This window comes from Rhinolophus sinicus, linkage group LG01 (genome assembly GCF_036562045.2).
Source record: "Rhinolophus sinicus isolate RSC01 linkage group LG01, ASM3656204v1, whole genome shotgun sequence".
Classification (NCBI taxonomy): Eukaryota; Metazoa; Chordata; class Mammalia; order Chiroptera; family Rhinolophidae; genus Rhinolophus; species Rhinolophus sinicus.
Window position 1 is genome coordinate 157,989,036 of NC_133751.1, and position 21,078 is coordinate 158,010,113.

Consider the following 21,078-nt stretch of genomic DNA (forward strand, 5'->3'; position numbering starts at 1 on the left):
TGTCCCTTTCATTCAAGCCAACACTGTGCCACGCTTCTGAATAAGAGGTGGGGCAGCCCCCTCAGGAGAATTTGGAAATATGGAAGATGTTTTGGCTGTGCCAATGCATTAGGGGGCACACTGCTGGCATTCACTGGGCAGTGGCTAAGCCCAAGGGATTCCAAACACACCCCAATACTTACAACCCTACAAAATAAGGAGCTGTCCTGGAAACAATCACCTTGTTGAGAAACATTGCTGTAAACTGTGAGTTTCTTAAAGGCAAAAATATATTTCATTTTACTTCATTCATTCAGGCATTCATTTAGCCAATGTTTATTGAACACTGTCTCGCTCTAGATACTATGTTCGTTGCTAAGACTGCAGCTTGCACCTCCTTCATGGAGCTTTCTTCTAGTGCAGGAGACAGACCATAAACAACTGGTTATGCGAGCAATCATTTTACCGCAGCTGCAGTATGTGCTACAAAGGAAAAGGTAGTCTGTGTTAATAGAATATAACATGAAGAGGAGACTTTAACCTGGTGCGGAAGTCAGAAAAGGCCGCATCTCTAGCTCTGTGCATTACACCAAGTAGACCATCAATAAATCTTTGTTGGGTGAATGAACAGATGAATATACGAGGTGTGATAAAAAAATATAGTGAATGTTTAAATTTTAAAAAATTATTACAGTAAAAGACACATTGCCATTGATACCCCCCAAAATACTCCCCCTCACTTCGAACACACTTATCCCATCGTTCTTGCCACTTCCAATTCTGGAAGTCCTCTTTCGTGAGTGTCTTTAGTTGTGCTGTCATGGCTGCCTTGATGTCCTGAATCGATTCAAAACATTTTTCTCTCATGGTCATTTTGACTCTGGGGAAGAGCTAGAAGTTGCACGGTACCAGATCCAGTGAATAAGGTAGGTGAAGACACACTATAATGTTTTTATGTGACAGAAATTGCCGTATACCAGATGCGATGTGTGACATGGGACATTGTTATGATGGAGGATAAGTAAAGACACTCACGAAAGAGGACTTCCAGAACTGCTTCAGAAAGTGGCAAGAATGATGGGAGAAGTGTATTTGAAGCGAGGGGGAGTATTTTGAGGGGGATTAATGGTAGTGTGTCTTTTACTGTAATACATTTTTTTATTTAAACATTCACTGTATCTTTTGATCACACCTCATATAGCCTCTGCTAATGTTCCTTCAGCTTTTAGTTGCTTCAGGGGAGGCAGATGCCATTCTATGCACAAAGATTTTTGAACATGTACCAAAGAGCTTTAAAAATAATAATAAAATGGTTCCTGCCTTTGGGGGAGTTTATAATCCAAAGGGAGAGGCACCCCCAAATTAGAGTCAGATACAACCACCATTTACTGAGTGCCTGCTGTGTGCTAGGCACCATTCTAGGAACATTCATGCTAATTGTTTCATTCACCCTCACAAGGAAGTGCCTGAGACACGGTTTCCTGAGTCACCCTTAGGAATGGGATTCTGTGCTTGCGCTTCTTTTTTCTCTCTTACCTAGCACTGAATTGCATGATCCTGGGCATCCAAAGATTCTTCAGAGAAAAGTACATTCCAAAGATTGGACTTTTCTAGCCTATCACTGGCTGGTAAAGTACAAGTTTCACCAGAATTATTTTGGGTGCCTTTGTGATTTTCCCGTCTTTCTAGGTTTTATGAAATTACAAACATTGGAACTGGGTTGGTAGTTCCTCTTTTGAGTCTGTACTCTTAGGTTTTCTTTATATTGGAATGACAATCCCCAAGTGATGGGAAAGTGAAAAAGAAGGAGTCTAATTTTATGAGACAGATTTTCAAATTACACACACACACATACACACACGCACATGCACCATTGTTTTGATCTGATAATAATTTTTGGAGCTTCTACTTTATTTATATGGAAGGAAAATAAGCTTAGTGGATCAAGAATTGACAGTATCACTGCTGTCCTTGAAGAGACCAGCTGAGCACTTTTCTCCTGGAAACCTGAGGTCATGTTGAAAAGTCCAAGAAATGTTGACCTTCAACTGCCAAATCTCTAAGAAATGTGGAGGTATGAGATGCATTGGCTCCATATCGACTAGGGCAGGACACCCCCAGTTTTTTCAACTCAGCACAGCTGCGTTTTATAACAGTCACCACTGCCAGAGAGGTTGCAGAACTCTGATAATTACTGGGAAAGAAATAACACAATATTCTTTGATGAGAAGATTACTTTGAGAATTTGATTGTATAATGAAGATGTTGCTTTGAAAGGTACTTCCTATTGTTCTGAATCTGAGACTCGCTAGCAAAAAAAAAAAGTGTCACTTGTTTTGACAGGCTACTTAGAAAAATTCTCTGTTTATTACATTAACTGCGGCATTTTAACTGTCAAACTATGAAAGAATGTTCTGTAGTTTAAAAAACAGAATAGAGCTTCGGGGGAAATTTTTTGGCACACTCTTGTTGCTATTGGTATTGGGGAAAAAACATACATTCTGAATGAGAAATTAGCTTTTTATGTGGTGGCAGGCAGAGTGACTCACAATGGCCAACGTGGTTTCACAGGTGCAGACCTAGCTGGCATTTGGGGTCAAGTGCTATAGAACAATGACAGTTTGACGCACTGTTATTGCAGCTAGTAGACAGGGTCATCAAACCTAAACTGAGCTCTCAGAGCTTATTGTTTTGATTTTGCTTTGTTTATAAGCCTAAAAACAAGAGGTTACCCAACAGCAAAAAGATACAACATCGACCCTTACCACTAGAAATGTCCGTTCTGTCTACCTTTGAGCAGATACTTTGGATACTTTTTGCCATGGGCAAAAAGATGTGAAATGACCAGGTCAGCAGAATGTTATAAACTTGAGGCCAGCTAGATAAAAAGAGGCTCTAGGAGACAAAGAAGGCTCTTGCCATACAATCCTCCCAATCTCTTTTTCCAAGTAAAGTGAGATATTGATGTTCCACTGTTTAGAATGGTCTATGAGAAACCAGCCTAAAGGTCGGAGGGAAATGAGGTAGATGCCATTTCCCAAATCTGGTTCCGGGAGGTCTGCAATTCTGAAATTCCCTAAAAGCTTACAAGCTTAAATAGTTGAGAAAGTGATAAGTCAGTTGGGCCTGAGCAGAAGGAAAGAGAGAGAGAGAGGGAGAGAGAGAGCGAGAGAGAAAGAATTATTGGCAGGTTCTGGAGTCTTTCAAATGGATTCAGAAACTTAAATTCATTTATTTCATGTAATAAATTAATGTTTTCTAACATATGCTATGGTGCATCAGGTTGAAAGGAAACAATTTAAGACGGCCAAGTAACATGAAAAGATACGTGGGGGAAGGGCAGGTGTTTTTTACCAGTCAGTTGGCAGTTAGGACAGCTGTTCCACACACTTGCTATAGAGGGCACTTGAGAGGCTGTGGTTTTCTCTTAATTAGCAGAGCCTGTGGTAATAGGGTATTTATTTGTCCAAGCAGTTTTTCAGGGTGTGAAATGTGAAATCCTGATAATTATAGGGAACTATGCTTCCTCAGTGGAACCCAGGTTAGGAAGCCTAAAATCAGTGGTGCCTAGGCTTTTGATTTTGGTTGGGATATGCCAAGAGTATGTTCAAAGTATGAAATCCATTCTCAAATGTAAATTGGAGGAAAAGAGAAGCATGACTGAAAGAGCCTACTCTTTATGAAAGATGAAATTCACTGTGAATGTTTCCCTTCACGGCATGACAAACTTTGCCATTGTTTTTCCTGGAAAGATTGCTGTGCCCTCAGTGAAAGCTTGTAGAATTTACCTGAAGCAATGATTGAATTAAGTGGGCCATTTCTTGGGGTTGGATTTGCCTCACCCCTGTAAAAGCAATTTACCACTTATCCTTTATGGTTACATGACCAAGAAACCAACCACTAGCTTGCTGCCATGTGGATTCAGATTTGGGAGAGGGGAAGATGATGTCACTGCCCATTTACCGCTTCGGGTTTATTATAAGATTCCCTCAAGACTTAATGACTTTATTGTTAAAGTCAATCTGTTCATTGTGGAAGTTTTGGAAACTACTGAGAAGAGCTAAAGAAGGATAAATAACACCTGTGCTCCATCTCCCTGAAATAATTATTATTAACATTTTGGTGCCTATTCCTGTGGTTATATTTCAATTCCTAACTTTTTACACTTCATAATATATCACGGCATTCTCCCTTAACCTTAAATATTCTTTAAGGATGGGGTTTTTAATAGGTACATAGTAGTCTGTCCTCTGAATGTTCCTTAATGCAATCAGTTTGTCATTGTTGGATGTTTAGGTTGATTCTCAAGCTCTTTCTTCTTAACAGCAGCAAAATATAATATTTTAGTGCTCTTCTTCTCAGAACAAAGAAACAACTCCTAGCCTGGCAGGGGAGCAGGGATGGGGGTGGGCCCAGAAAGATGTCAGGAAAGTTCCAGCAGGGAACAATAGTTGTTTCACACTGAAGGAGCGCCCAGACGGGAAGTGCTAGTAAATGTGGCTGGAGAGTCTGGCTGAGGTCAGGTTGAAGGGCATCTTCTATGCCCTTTATGTACCTTAGATATTTTTTTATGGCCATTTGGGACACCATTGAAGAGTTTTAAAGGGAGGTATGGTTGGTCGGCTTTGTGGTAGGTGTCTCTGCTCCCTGTGGAGAATGGTTGAAGGGACTGAGACTAAAGACAGATGCCAGATATTGAGTTTTATGAGATAAAAATTAATTATATTTTGAGAATTTAATAACAGCATTTGAGATACATCCATTCGACCCAAGAGTCTGCTAAATAAAATTGAACGTAATACTCAGCACAACAGCCCTGGATCCTAGTCTTAGCAATTTACCAATAAGTCACCCAGCAATTCCAGATTACAAACCTTTTATGCTATCACATGAGTTTAATCATGCCTGCTTATGTATGCTCTCCCAGCTTCACAAGGGGATTGTAAAAAACAAATGCAATTATATTTAATCACAGCCAAGATTGATTGAGCACATGTGTGCTAGGCACCGTGTTCAACAAGTATCTAATTCAGTTTTTTTTCAACAGAACTATTAGGTAGTTATTAATAGCATCTCCCATTTTATGGATTGGGAAACGCTTAGGTTAAGTCACTTGCCTGCATTTATCCTGAAAGTGGTGGACTCAGGATTGGCCCAGGTCTGCCTGACTCTGGCGCCTATCTTCTCTACTGTGGACCACCTGTTCTGGGCCAAAAAGGATTCCAAATGGCCTCCTGGGTTTGGTCTTTGAGCACTGGGAAAGAAAGATGTCATGGAAATCTGATTTAAAAATAATTGTTACAGACAGACCTCATCTCATTTAATTATTGCCACATAGACCTGAATGGAGTACAAGTGTACCATCCACTGTAGAAAAACTTCACATCAACCCACTAGCTGGAATTGCAAACAAAACTAACATATGCGTCACATTGTCTAGTTTATATAGTGACCTTCCATTCATCACCTCTTTGAACCTCAAAGTAACTCTGTGAACTGAGTAGGACTTGTGTTGTTATCCACAATTTATAGATGAAGAAATTAAGCCTAGTAGATGTCGCGTGTCTTCCTTACCATCACACAGTAAATATTCGTGGCGGAAGGAGGAACGGAGCCTGAGTCTGCTTACTCCAAATCCAATTTCATTTTGTCTTCATGGATAATATTCTTTCCTTCACACTAGGTTGCCTTAACTGTGTCCTTTCTGGTGGATTTACTGGACAAACAATGAAATCCAAAGGAATATGGATAATCCATCTGTCCCTGATTAAGAATTAATTTTTACAGGGAAAAGTCCACATAGCATCTCCTCAAAAAACGTTTGCGTTTTCTATCTGACATACATATGCCTCATACACAAAGGCGGGTAGCTATACTATTAATATCTGATTCCATCCAAATTTGTGTTTTTTTTTCAACTTGCTGCTAAGGTGTTTTAAAGGAAAATGTTTATAGTTGCACCTTTAAAAGGTTTAATGTTAAATGTCTATAATGTGTCCTCACAGTAAACACTTTTGCTGGAAGAATGTTGTTTCTAAACATGAAAAACCTCAAATCACATTGTCCCAAAAACATTTAGTACTCAGAGGCCCTGAATTATGGACCGCTTACCCCATGTCCTAATGGGGCTGACTTCAATTCTCACAAATATTCATGAAGCATTTGCCGTTTACTGCAGCTGTAAACTATTCATTTCTAACTTCGCAAAGAAGGAAAGAATTCCCATCTACACAGAACTACAAAATGCCTAAAAGCATCTGATAAACTTAAAATGCCCTTTTCTGGGTTAAAGATAAGGTGAAGGGGTGGTGTAGTGGCAGGGAGGTGAGCAGACATAGCTGGGCAGGACACTTTAAATGGCCAGTCACTAGGCTCCTGGAATGTTTCTAACACTTAAGGTCTCACTCTTAAGAAGCAAGGGTCCTGGAAGATAAAGAAAAGAAACACGTTTTGCTGGTTTGTTAGACAACGGTGGGAAACCATAGCAAACTTTTCTATAGGGGAAGTGGAAGAGGTGATACTTAAAGGTGTTGGAAAATGATCCAAGTTGGAGAAGTGACTTGTAAGCAGGAGAATCAGGTCCACTGAGGTGGAGTGTTTGCAACAAATAGAAAGCATTCTTACCACCACCACCTGCCCCCACAAAAAAGTAATAAAGCACTTTCCTGATTTTGAAGCTTGACTATGATTTATGGCGCTATTTATAGTGTTGACTTTTCTGGGTATTTTCTCCATGCACCACGGAGTAGCTCTACTAGGTGACAGGCCTAGAAGAACTGGGTTATCTCCTTTCTCACCTACATGTTTTACCACCGGCCATGCCATTGTACTGCTTGGTAGCTGGACAAATCCCTCATTTTAGCCACGTTCCAATAACTGAGGAGCTCCGTCTCTGACCTTGATAAATTCCGTGATAAAACTATATTTACCAGCAGCTTCCAATATCACCTGAGTCCGCCCATCCTTTAATGTATAAACTGCTTCTCCATCCATCCCCATTTATTATCTTGTCTGTAACTAGACATTGCTGCCAGAATGCATCCCCTGCAGAAAGTAGGCCTTTCCACAGCAGGATCCGACAAATCCACATCAATGTGGCACCACGCAGATTTGTGAAGAAGCAGGGATGCCTAATATCTCTCCCTGTGTGTGACATCTGGAGAAGGACAAGTAAAGACCAGGTACATTCACCGGCTGCCACTCATAGCAGCCAGAGAGTCAATTCACTTCCCCAGCCTGTAGGTTACTCTGTGAAGGTGCTCGGGGGACAGTGTTCCCTTGACTCTTGAAAGCCACACTGTCTTCAGTCCTTGGGACTCTTTCATTAGTGTTTGAACAGGCTGGGGGCTGATTTGCAGAATCTCTTCTCCACTTTTTCCCTTTCACCCCCGTAAAGACCAAAGCACCAAAGGTGCTTAATGCCACTGTTTGCCAGAGAAACCCGCTTTTATAAAGCACCTTTGTTCAGTGAGTGTTATGGTGAAAGCTTAGTTTTAGATGTTATCAGGTGCTCTTTGAAGGGGTGGGGTAGATGAAGAGGACAGTCTTTGTCAGATTCAAGAGTAGAGAGGTGAGTCTTCTCTGTGACACTAGATGGCACAGCTGCTCTGAGCTGGTGGCCTTGGAAGAGGCTGGGCTTGTTCTCTGGTCGCTGCTGCCACAGCCGTGAAGACCCACCTGGGGTGGGAGAGGGGCTTGCATTTTGATTCTTTCTGGTGGGTACAGGTTGCTCCATCTGGCGTCCTCCCCGGGACTTCCCTCAGCTTTCAATCCTAATGACATAGCGAGGCCCCGGGCAACAGTGAGTTTGCTGGTAGCAAACCGCTCAGGAATGCTTTTGTTGCTTTGCTATCTATGAATATACTCATGTTTTAAAGTAAGTCTCTTCACACCTTGCAGTCCTGACTTCTCTCACCTCATTAAAAAGGTGCTGTAAACAGGACCCAAAAGTTCCGGGCTACCTGGGTGGATTGGCGAGTGATAGTGGCCTGCTCTATGATTATTTGACCACTTTAGACCTGACAGTTGGTTCTTTTTCTTTCTTTCTTTCCCCTTTTATTTTGAATGTTATTTAGGACTCAGACTAAACTGTTTTTAGGCTTTGTTCTGTTCTGTTTCAAATGGCTGCCATGGGTTTCTCCACAGGATCCAGCGAGTCCCTGTGGAATTCTTTATTTCTCCATCGTGGTTGTTGATGCATGGAGGACCAGGGAGTAGAATAAGCTGCCACAAGGGTCTCTAGACAGGTGTGGTGGTCACACCCCCAACAGAGCCTCCCCGAAGGCAGTAGGGGCCATGTTTTCATGCAGGCTTTGCTGTATGAGAGGCATGAGGGGGTGCAGGCAGGCTGAAGTCCCACCGCCCCCTTCCTCTCACTAGTTGCCAAACTAAGGAGGATTTCCCAGGAATGGAGCCTTTCTGAGTATTTCCCTCCTGGGGGAACTGCCACTCCTTTTCCTCCTGTGGGTCTGGCGGGAGAGCCAACGCTTTCACATGCTCTGTTCTGCTTCTCTCTCAGGCTCCTCACTGGGCATTTGTCTTAGACAGCAGGTCTCAAGTTTTAGCCTGGCAGTAAACTCTGCCACTGCCTATTGCTCAGTGTGGGGTGGGGGAGAGGGGGCCCAACTGCCCACTGACCTGAGAGGAGCCGTCATGTGACTAACCACTTGGACCCTCTCCTGCCCTTATCTTATCAGCAGTCGACCTCCTCCCATGGTGGTTTTCTTCTGTGAGTGTCAAGCTGTGGCTACTTCCAGTCATTTCTCAGACATTTTATTCCTATAAGTTTTCTATCATTCAAGAAATCCTAGAACTCTCTGGTCAGCTGATAATACTATTTTGTGGTTTGTGGTGATGGTGGTACTTATTTGTTTTCAGTGCAGTCTTGGATTTTAAAATGTCTTTTCCATCAGATCTTGAGCATGGCAGACAAAAATCCAGCCAATAAAAGGGCCCCACCCAACAGGTGCTGCTTGGTCTTTGATGGTCATCTCTGTCCAGGCCCTCTCTGATCTTGATTGACTTAGTCTGAGTAACTTTGGCTGGTCTAAGATGGAATTTCTTCCTCACAACTAGATGAAGAAATCAATAATCCTTCAGAAAATACATCTTTTCCATCATTTTACAGGATTTGGGGTAAGAGGTGAGGTCCACCATTTTCATCCTATCGCCTCCCTCCATTAATAATTGATTTTTGCCATTACACAAATGTCTGCTGTATCAAAAGTGAGTAGTGTCATGGGCACCTTGTCTTACTTGACCTTTAATACCATGTTTCCCTGTCATGTCCCACGTGACGAGGGTCGTTGGCCCCGCTTCACCCTATTCATTGCTACTCTCTTTTCTTAAGCCTGCGCCACCCTCCTCGCTCCCTACGACCCTCATCACACGAGACGCGACATTTCCCCCAAAATAAGACCGAGTCATATTAATTTTTGCTCCAAAAGATGCATGAGAGCTTATGTTCAGGGGATGTCATCCTGAAAAATCATGCTAGGGCTTATTTTCCAGTTAGGTCTTATTTTGGGGGAAACACAGTAGGAAGGATAACAGAGCATAAGCCCTGTATGTCTCAGGCCACAAAACAAGAACTGGTCCATGGTATTGCTACCATCTCCCTTTGGAAGACCCTGAATTCAGCATGAATAGTGAGGATTCATCTGATGAGCCATATTAAACATCCACGCCGATAGTAATGCCATGCTACATTTGTGCCGTATTTCCGCTGTTTCAGTGTTCCATGGGTATTAACTCATTTGGTCTTTACAACAGTTCTGTTTATTATTTCCCTTTTATAGATGCAGAAACAAGGCATTAAAGCAACCAGGCACCTAGGAAGCTCATGATTTAGGTCTGAAATCCAGTTTCTGCCTCTAATCCAGTGCCCTTTGCACTAGCATACGCTGCATCTCTTGAGAAGAGCAGTCTAGAGTTATGGATGTGTAAGCAAATAACATTCTTCACAGTATATTGTAATTACCACAGCAGTAGGACCGTGTCCCATGAAGAATAAAGGTTGGAGAACTAGTATTACCCAAGAGAGATGACATCTGAGCTGGGCGTGAAGCAGAAAAAAATAATCAAGGCAAAGAGAAGAAGCATGTGAAAAGTCTTGGAGGCATGAAAAAGCCTAGCATGTTTGAGGAATGGAGAGATGTCTGGCATAGCTGGAGAGAGATCAGAGCTATGAAGGAAGGTGTGAAGAGAGGGAAGACAGATGAGTCTGGGAAAGCAAATTAAGATCTGCTTTTGAAGAGTCTTGTGTGATGACGAGGGAGTACTCCTAGACAGATTGAGTTTGTGTACTTAGGGGTTGTCTTGGAAGAAATGGCCAGGAAGCTCTTGGAACTCAGGAAAAGGATCTGTCTGAAGATAAAGATTTAGGTCTCAGCATAATATAAATGAAATTTGGGGATTTTTCCCAGGGAGAGAAGGCAGAACAAAGTGGAAACAGGGAAGGCAGAACCTTGGGGCACAGCACAATTCAGGAGGTGAACAAAAGGACAAGACCAAAAGAGACATTGGAAGAAATGTTTAGGAAAGCAGGAAGAGAGGCCAGGAGGGCAGCAGGATATGGGGAGAAGAGAGCATCAGGCAGTGCTCAGGGGTGTGGGGCAGTGCGAAGTTGAGTAGGTTTCCAAAACAGTTCGACTATTGCCGTCTTTGCCTCTGTTTCCCACACTTGGGTGCACGTCCTGAGACTGCCTATAATGGCTCAAAGCAGCCTTGAACCCCTACGTACAATTTTTAATATGCTGCATTGAGGATCTGACTGAGTTCTTTATCATGTGTTAACTCTTGGACAATATATAATCATTTTTTTAATATAATGAGATTTGTAGATTCTAAAGGCAGCACTCTTTTTAATCTGTAAGAGTTGATCAGTATGGATTTCATATTGATGTTATTATGTAAACACCCTCCCTAAACTCATAGAGATCTGCTCCCAGAATTCCAACTTTGAATCTGTTGAGATTTGAGAGCTAATTCTACCCTTCTTTTTTTTCTCCTCCCTCCGTAACAGCCTATCCCATGGAGGTGAGAAAGAGACTTGGCGACTGTTTTCTCTTTAGCCAGGCTTCTATGAGGGTCCATGCTATTCGCAGCTGATGTCAAGTGGCAAGAACAGCAGGGCAGCTCCTTGTGCTGAAGAGCCGTAATCCTATTACGCCTACCTGAGCCTTTCACCTCAGCTGCCTCTATTGTAGTAGATGGACTGAGGTGACTCAATTGACTTTTAAATCCCCAAGGATCCTCCTTCCAAACTCCCCATGTCTAAGTCAAGTAGTAGATTAGGCCCCTTGCTGAGAAAGCCTGGCTCCTTCAGAGCCCTGTGGCCACAGCTTTTGCTTCGGTCCGTGTCTTTTGGGGCCCATACTTTCTAGTTCCACCATTTAGCACTGGATTGATGCACAGTTGTATCCTTCTGTGGTGATCCTTGGCAGGAGGTAACCCTGGTTGGCATCTCCTTGGGTTATGGTCCAAGATTTAGTATCTGTCTTTGTATAGTCAAGACTAAGAAATATATCCTCCGTTGATGCTATAAGAAAAGAATAGCTTTTGTTCATGTTAAAACTATCCTTGAGAAGGTAATGTGAAGGTGTACAAAGAGCTTCCTTCCTCCGATTAGCCCCCACTTGATCTGTCATCTCCCCCGAATTATAACATGGTTGCAAAATTATTTAATTACCTATTTTAGAATATTTACAATTCAGTTTTGATTGCTCAGAGTACTTATCTGAGTAATTAAGTAAGTTTCAGATGCAATTTGCTGGCCCAGATGTATTTTATTTGTGCAAGGGTTTGAGTTTTGAATATCACTTTGCTGGATTTTTTTTTTGTAACTTACGTGAATAAATATGCAAGTACTTTCACATTTGTTGCTTCCTTTAGCTCTCAGATCTCTCTCAGGAAGGTATTGACCTCAGTTTACAGATGGGACTACAGCTCTGATGTCACACAGGAGGTTTGAAATGAGAACCCTTGGGTATTTAAAAGTCAGTTGAGTCACCTCAGTCCGTCTCCCAGGGAGGGGTGGCACGAAGGTTAAAACTGCTTCGTCTTGAGACTCAAAATCCAGTGCCTTGTCAGTGCATCAACACTCCCTGAATTTATTTGACCAAGAACACTTTTTAAATATAATTAAGGATGGAACACCATCAGTAGCTCATTAAGGTTTAAATGTTTAATATACAGTCGCATTGCATAAGACGATAAATTGTTGACATATTAGGACGAAATGCATAAAATAGAGTGGTGTGTATGTAATAGGTAACATATGCAGCTGCAACAATTAGCTGCCCATCTATCAACATGGAGATTGACTTCCTAGTACTCTAAGAATTAATAGCCAATTTGTTTGTTTTTAAGTTTCAATAACAGATTAGTCAGGGTTTCTGATATTGCAAAGAGATATAGAAAAATCTAAATTACTGACCAATCATATCTATTATGACTGATCTATAATTAAACACTATTAGTGATTACGGACTAATTATAGACATGAAAGATGATTAGGAATCCCCTCTGTCCTCCCATGCCAAAATGCTCATAACACCCCCATACCCCATCCTTGAGGACAGATTATCAGATACCAGTTTTATAATAAATTACAGAAAAGAAAACTTAACTAGTACACTGATTTACAGCTCATGGAACAGTAGTCATCCATGGAAGAGAATTTGGAAATATAAGTGTATACCTCCCTTCCTTCCCCTTCTTCCTAATCCCAGACACTGTTATTCCTAATCCCAGACACATGCCCTCACCTCCTCGGGAATAGGTAAGAAAATGTTGAGTCTGTATACATCCTTTATTTGAGTCCTGTGGTACAAGCATTTTACATAACCCAAAACATAGTGACAACACCATTATTACCCTATTAGGCTAAGCTATCATGGAAAATCTCAAGGAATTTGGATCAATCATCCAGTAATGAAACCAATTGTTCCTAGTTGTGTTAAAAGATAAGTTTTGTTGTTATTAAGATATTAATGAAAAGCAATTTTTTGGAGCAATTGTCAACAGAGTGAGAGATAAATTAGCCAACTACCGTGTGAGCGGAGTTCTTCCCTCTGAGGTTGGAAGGGAAGGGGACTGTGCACAGTTTTCCATTAAGGAACACATTCATTTCAAAACTTCCTTCAGGGATTATAATGGCACAATCTCCCCCCTCTGCCAAGATCTTTTACTAGAGATTTCTCCTACGAAATCTGTGAACACGTTACTGACCCTTGAATCTATTTCTGTATTGCAAGCTTTAATGATTAATTTTTCTCATTATTTCTTTGTTACCTTTTTCTTTGTAGACCTGGCCAGAGGACTGTGGACGATCTAGAGATTATCTATGAAGAGCTCCTTCACATTAAAGCCTTATCCCATCTTTCTACCACAGTAAGTGGTCTCTTCCCGACCATGGTCAGAGGGACTTTGATTTAAATGCACTGTTGGGACTGGAGGAGAGTATTATGGCATGGGACAGGGGCCGGAATATCTGAATTCTACCTCACAAATCACCCCTACTCTTTCTCATGCGATGCTAAGGAAGTTATATCCGAGAACAATCACCAAAAAGGAATCAAGTATTGTCATATTATTAGTAGTTGCCCGTGAGCAAACCCCAAAGCAGTACAATGTGAGTAGGGGTAGCACATGCGATTCGTCCATCCAAATCTGCATCTTGGAACCTGCACACTTAGGCAAGAGAGCCAGTCCTTAAAAGGGGCTCTGAAACCCTTCCATGAAATACAGAGCCAGAGGGAGGACGGAGAGAAATGAAGATGACCTGTCCTGGCCCAAGTGGCCAGTTTTGCCCAGGTTTGCTGCCCTATTGAGAAAGGAAGCAGAAGGTTCAGGGGAGCATTACTTTAGATACATTAGGACACATAGCAGTACCCACTAGTGAAAAATGGCCCAATAACTGTATCTGACTCTGAACTTTTATGTGATTAAGATATTTAGGAAGGCAGTGGACAGAAATTTGGCTTCTGAATAGGGACAGAAGCACCTCTTCCCAAAGAAGGAACACAGGAATAGGATGTCCAGGCAACATAAGTCTCCTATATGCTAATAGTTCAATAATAACAATAAAATATTGTTTCAATAGTAACAATAAAAAATGTTCACAGATTATATACTGAGGCCCCTCGGCAATATCTACATTCCTAACTTGCCTTTCGTCCCCAGATGACTAGGTGATGTTATGCTCTCACCTGGTAGCAGTGTCTGTGATCCGGCTCTGCGGGGTGGGGTTCAGGTCTCTGCTAAGAACAGTAGGCATTTGCCACAGCCCCAAGCAGAAGGGTTCTGAACCCTTCAACCCACCAGAGCTGCCTTCACATTCCTCCCTTGCACTGCTGGGAAGCTTGCTCACCTCCGTGGAGGGGTGTGGCCCAGCCCAGCCTCCCTGGCCACCCACCCCTGCCCTGGCATCCTCACTCCATCCATGGTGGGGTATGTGTGGGGGGCGGTGGGGGCGGGGGGTCCTTGTGCCTGAGAGCCTCACCTGGGGTCGGGGGGAGCCCCTGAGTATATAGTCCCCACGAGCTCACACAGTAGAGGAAAGTGAGGAAAGACCCTTTTGCCTACCTGTGCTCCAGCTCCCAGCATGCCCCTGGTCAGACTTTCCCAGGTGGAACTGAGAGGACTGTAATAGTCTCCTCTTCTCCCTTCAACTCCAGGCATCAGGCACTGGGGAGAATTCTCAGATTACTTGCTTCTTAGGGAGCTAGAGCCATATTTGGGACCATAATTTGGAATTAATTTTTTTTTTTTTTTTTTTTTAGCTATTTAGCAATATAAATCTGCTCACACATTTAAGCTTAATTATCCACCCTCAACATATCGAATTTTGTTGTGGCGTTACATAGGAAGAGCCTCTGATAGCAATAGAGTCATATGATGGCGTAGATGTTCTCACCCAAGACGGAAATTGGCTGGTTCATACATGTGAAACCATATTTTAAATAGTCTCTAGGGATGTTGTCTTGTCTGAATTAGCTTATAAGATAGCTTTTGTAAGAGCTTTAAGAATCTAGTGACAAATCCAGTGCAAGTGGTTCTAGATGAGAGTAGCAGCAAGCAGAGTCGGAGGTGGCTGTGTGGAAAGAAGGGCACAGTTAGGGTTAGGACTGTTCAGAAAGGGAGTGTGCCTTCCCCACCCCAAATCTTGCCTTTTCTCTTTCTTTCTCCTTTTTTTTTCTAGGTGAAACGGGAGTTAGCAGGCGTTCTCATTTTTGAGTCTCATGCCAAAGGAGGGACCGTGTGTAAGTGAAAGCTGTCATAGGACATTTCTATGATGACACGGGAGCCTGCTGGAAATGCTCTCGTCTCTTAGGCCTGGGTCAGACTTCGCAGGACATCCTGTGGCACTTTTGTTTTTGGGGACCTGTGATCACTCCCAGCACATGTCTGTTATTCTGCAACATGGTGGTTTTCTGGTACCAACCTGGGAGCAGTTACCAGCCTGAGTTTCCACTGGCTCCTTACCTACCGGCTCAGGCAGTGTTTAAAGGGGGTGGGACGAAGCTGCTGCCCTTCAGGCAGGGTCCTAGGCAGGACCCTTTCACAATGACCTCACTTCAGTTTGTGGCTTTGGTAGAACTAAGCCATCTCTGGAGATTGTTAGTTAGAATCATAAACTATCCTGTTTTCTTTTTCTTCTTCCACTTCCACCATCAGCTCCAAGCCTGAGAGAATTTCTTTGACCCAAATACTTATAAAGTACTAATATATAGGATCTCTCCAGAATCCAGGTTGTAGTTTAGTTCTATGCTCAAATCTGGAAGGAAGAAACTGAAACCTGATATTAATAAATGTGAACAAAATTATGTAGGTTAGCATTTCCCACTAATCTGCAAAGTCCTTGAAAGGCAGAGTTAGTTGTCTACTGAGGTCAGGAAATGCCACCTTCTCTAATCTTCCTTGGAGAACCATAAGATGCATCAGCGTGCTAAGGTTCTCAGTTCTGCAATGAAGACAAATGTTCATTCCATTTCAAGTGACACTTCCTATACCTAGTGAAACTTAGAACACTTTTTTAATGGACACCTGCTAACATTTCAAAAGACATTCTCTGGAAAGTCTTGCTCTTTCTTCAAACTGAGTTGTTCGTCAAATACTTAGGGAGCATGAATTGTAAAAGCAAAACCAGCTATAAAAATTATATTTCAAAACATTTTTCAGTCATCAAAAATGGTATTTCTAACATTGATATTTATTTTAATAAAAATTTCCTTCCTTGCAATGTTATAGGTTAATTTTTTTTATGATCACAACTTGTCTTTTATTCTTTTCATTTAAACTTACTGATAGTTTTCATTTTATTATGAAATATTTAAGTATTTCAAACAAATAATAGAGATTATGACAAGCACCTTTTTCATCTTTATTGAACACTAACATTATACCACTTTTTTCATATTTTCTAAAGAATGAAATTATAGCTACAGTTCAAAACCCCTTGTTCCCTCCTTTATCTTATTCTTCTCTTTTCCTCCCCTAGGTAACTCCTACCCCATATGTAGTGGTTATCATTCCAATCCACTTTTTAAAAAATATGTAGATATGCAATGCATAAACAATATGTAGTGCTGGTTTGCATGTTTTCAAACTTCCATTACTAATTAGATTACTTTTAAAACCTATTTTCTATAGCATAATAAGCTTTTTATGAATTGTGGGGGAAAATGTATTGCTTAATGAAATGGATTGCTGGTGAATTGATATCTAGTGAAAATGGATCTTTCCAGGCCTAGCAAGTAGAGTAGTGTTTCTGTTCCTTTCATGTTCTATAGAAAAGGAAATAATATTCCACCTGAATAAGTTAGTATTTGCCAGTTATTTCTTTCCCTCTGGAATAAATGCGTAATTCTGGAAACTTAAAAATGGTGATTTGATAAGCTGTAATTTATATTGATGTGCTTCTATTCTTGTCATAAGTCTTTTCATCTTTTTGTATCTAGTGTTTAACCAGGGAGAAGAAGGTACCTCCTGGTACATTATTCTAAAAGGATCAGTGAATGTAGTCATTTATGGCAAGGTATATATGTCTTTTTCTTCTTGAAATTTTATTATGCTCCATTTACTAGTGTGGCCCTAAGTATCAACAATGTAGTGCTACAATTAGACTTGCAACAACATTGTTACTCATTGTAGAAAAGACATTATAGCATCTGTAATCATAAATTATCTAAATTAGTATACTCAGAGTACTATTGAACTTTCTGGGGCTTATCTCCTTATAGATTATAATGTGTACATTTAAGTTAGGTCATAGCCTCTATTATCTAATGAAAGAAAACCAAAACATTATAATTTTAATTATGTAACTCCTATTAAGCATCCCTGGGTATAGCCCATTTGTATACACAGTGTTCAGTGACAAAGGGGTATGAGGTGGGTGGGTGTTTGCTCCGTTTCAGGGACCATCCCCATCTGACTGTTCTGCTTTCTCCAGGGTGTGGTCTGTACCCTGCATGAGGGAGATGACTTTGGTAAGTTAGCACTAGTGAATGATGCCCCAAGAGCTGCCTCTATCGTCTTGCGAGAAGATAATTGCCATTTCTTAAGAGTAGACAAGGAGGATTTCAACCGGATCCTGAGGGTAAGTCTAAGGCAAAGTGACACTGGGGGAGGGGGGGATCTCGTTTTTGCTTTTGCCAGATAAGCAAAGAGTTGGGTGTCATGTTAATTGAGCAATGCTGTGAATAATGAATGCTCTGGGACTAAAGAGCCTTGGTCACAGACTTAGGATGTTCCACGTGCTGGAGTGCCTTCTGGGGTCCAGAGGGGTATTCCAGCAACTGTGACGTGCTATGCCAGAGCAAACAACTCTGCACATACCTTAGCCGGTCCATGAGAATTAAAGACAAAGAGGAACTGCCTTGGCAAATGTCAGTGTGAGACGTTTCTCTTTGCAACCCTAGGCTTCCACTTCTGTGTCGTTTCCCATTCATGTATTTCTCTATCCTAAACCGTCTTAGTCTCTACGTCCGATCTCCTCCCAAATCCAAACCTTTCTCATATCATCAGTCTCTTGATTTATTAAGTGATTACATTTTAGTGGGAATTAACATCAATTGTGGTTACTCCAACCAAGCATTTTCATTACAAGTGCTTTATGTCAAAATTGGTTCACACTCAACGAATTTCAGACTTCAGTAAGTAGATAAAGAATAATTGGGGTGGCAGAGGAAGCCATGAAATTGCACTTAAAGTTGGCTCTGCAGATGGGCCTGATCCAAGCTTGTTAAGGTACTTGTGAGAGTAGGTGATGTTTAGAAGAGATGGTCCCTGGTCTTTCCCCACCATGTGCTCTGTTGCCTTCCCTGCTGGCTCACAGAACAGACTCCCTTCTCTGCCTCCCCCAGTCTGAGCATCTTTCTCTAGCCTACCTGAAAGTCCTAAATGCAGCTTCTGTGCTTTCAGATATATTTGACATTATTTAATGATTATGTACAACATCATTTTCCATTCTTCTTGTATGGACACCTATCCCTACACAGCCTTACGTATTTGCCTTCAGTGGCAAAATTTCTGACACCCAAGTTTGTCTGAGGAATGCATTCTCTTAAAGTAAAGAAAGTTAAATTAAAAGCTATACCATTGAATAATATAGGAAAAAAGTATCACATGGAATTTAACTTTGTTCTCATCTAATCTCTTTTAAAATGGTGACCAAATGATGAGAAAAGACACATTAAATTTTTACAATTATTTATTTAAGATGACACTGAAATTTAGAGGGAAACTTTAACCCTTTAAAGTTTACACACATGGAGTTTACACTCAGCCAAAACACAGTCTTTGAAAGAATCACATATGTCCACTATCACTGACATAATTTATAAAATTATTCAAAATAACTGAAAAATGTTTTAATTCATTTCAAACTGATTTTTTAAAAACTAAAGTCTTTTGATTAGAGAGAAAAAGTGCCACTCCTGACAAAATTAAATACCCTCAGAAGAAAATCAGAATGAAAGTACTTGGCTGACACTTATAAAAATATTTGCCACATATTTTTATAAAGAACAAATGCACCGCTCCTTTTTCTTCCTGCTATACCACCCTCCCACAGAGGTTTCTCAGAGCACAACCACACTCCTCTCCACTCTGCTGATTTTTTTGAATCTGGGGTAAAAATCAGAGCTTTGAAACCACACACCTCAAACCTCATCTGGTCCTCTCTCTGGCCGTTCCAGCCCATGACTTTGAAAATGACTTAATTTGTAGACACAACAATTAGCATCACAAGTCCCAAATGAGTTTCTGAAGCATTTGAAATGTTTTCCATTGTCTGAGAAAGCAGCAGCATCTGTATGTGGTGTAATTTGTGTTTGCAGGACGTGGAGGCAAACACAGTCCGACTGAAAGAACATGACCAGGATGTCCTGGTGCTGGAGAAGGTCCCAGCAGGGAACAGGGCTCCTAATCAAGGGAACTCACAGCCTCAGCAAAAGTAGGTTTGCATCCAACACTGCCATTGCCAGACTGTGATTAACCTTGTCACGTGGTATCATCATTTCTACAATAGCATGTTCTCCCTTTGTAGTGGAAGATGGCCGTGTGTGTGTGTGACCTTTTTCTCTCTATTGACTAATCCCACATTTTGTGGAGTATAATGTATCCATTTCTGGCACTGTGTAGAGCTTCATGCTGCCTAGCGTAATTCAGGGGAGAATGTTCCCCTACTCTAAAAGTGCTCTCTGTATACAGTGTTCAACTGTAATAGCTTTGGAACAGAAGGCATCGGAGAGAACGGTGGAAGTCGGAATGCCTAGCAGCTCAAAGGATACATTGGCCCCTAGAAGATGAGAACCTTTGGTATTTGAATTTCTTATGTAGGATTTCTCAAGAAGTATTTTCATCTTGGTATGAGAATAAGGATCTTTGACAGAAACCCGGGTTTCAAATATAAGACAGTCTGTTGACTGTAGCCCGGAAGCATCCATTTGGCCTGATCCACACTTATTCCTGCTAATGTCAAAAGGGTACTTGCTTCACATTTCTCAGGTCCCTGTTTAACTTGGGTCTTTACCGTCTATGTTCAGTTCCACCTTTTGCTGCAGCTTCCTACGTGAGACGTTTTTGTCAAATGTACCAACATTTGAATGGTAGGACAGGAGAATTGGGAAGGTAACTCTAAGACATTGCAGAAAGTTACAGCATCTCGTTTTTAAAATAAAGGTTAATTTTCAATCTTAGAATAATAAAAACACCAATTCTGTAGCTAAAGAAATGTCACCAAATAACATGTTGAAAAAGAATGCATCCCAAGTCATTTTTGTTTATTCTCCACGTAAATGGGGTATTCCCTCTAATCAGAACACTCACTGTAACTGATGATTTTTTCTTGTTTAGGCTAAAAGCCTGAGGCTCAAACATTTTCGTCTGGATGAATCCACGTATTTACAAAGAAGATGGGAAGATATATGATATTATTGACTGGCCATAGTAGATTTTGCATATTTTATGTACTCCTTTATTACACCCCTTTTAACAGATAGAAAAATTTAGATTCAGAGAAGCAAGTTACTTGCCCAAGATTACAAAGCGTGTAATGGTGGAGCTGGGATTCAAGTCCAGCTTGACCAGCTTCAATGCCTTTTCTCCTTTAGCCTCGCAGATTACAATAGCAAAATATGCTAGATAAATACTGTCACCTCAACACTATCTAGTAAGCATTTCAAACCAATGTATTTCAAAAGAAACGACATAAAATGGACTATATAAAAACTATCCTTTTATTTACAAACCGACCAAATGACCACCTAGAATTCTTTATTATTTTCTTATTTTTCACTCCTATCCATTTGTGAAAATGTTCTTGCTCAAATGTTTTTAATAGTCCTTCCAGCCTACAGAGGACGAGAATGAAAACATTTTTATCTGAAGGTTGGGACTATCCCCAGTGATTTTTCTTTAGTGCTTTTAAATGTAAGTAGACCATTTCATAGTGGTAATCTGCATTCTTTAATAATGCCTCAGATGTCTCAGGAAAAATTGGCCTCCTGAAAAATGAAACCTTGAAAATTCTCCTTCACCTTGAAACATTTGACCAAGGTCCCCTGGAGGCCCCTTCCTTCAGTTCTTCATAGC

General features: G+C 41.1%; 1 protein-coding gene across 13 annotated transcripts in view; it reads left to right on the plus strand.

The window, feature by feature from the left end:
• The window catches only part of RAPGEF4 (Rap guanine nucleotide exchange factor 4), a 277,635-nt gene that overhangs the window by 202,156 nt on the left and 54,401 nt on the right, over positions 1-21,078 (plus strand). For all 13 annotated transcript variants that reach the window (XM_074338103.1, XM_019727445.2, XM_019727446.2 and 10 more), the window contains 5 exons: positions 13,287-13,371; positions 15,182-15,242; positions 16,941-17,017; positions 17,435-17,581; positions 19,323-19,438. In XM_074338103.1, the coding sequence (XP_074194204.1) occupies positions 13,287-13,371; positions 15,182-15,242; positions 16,941-17,017; positions 17,435-17,581; positions 19,323-19,438 (486 nt within the window). The remainder of the gene's footprint in view (positions 1-13,286; positions 13,372-15,181; positions 15,243-16,940; positions 17,018-17,434; positions 17,582-19,322; positions 19,439-21,078) is intronic.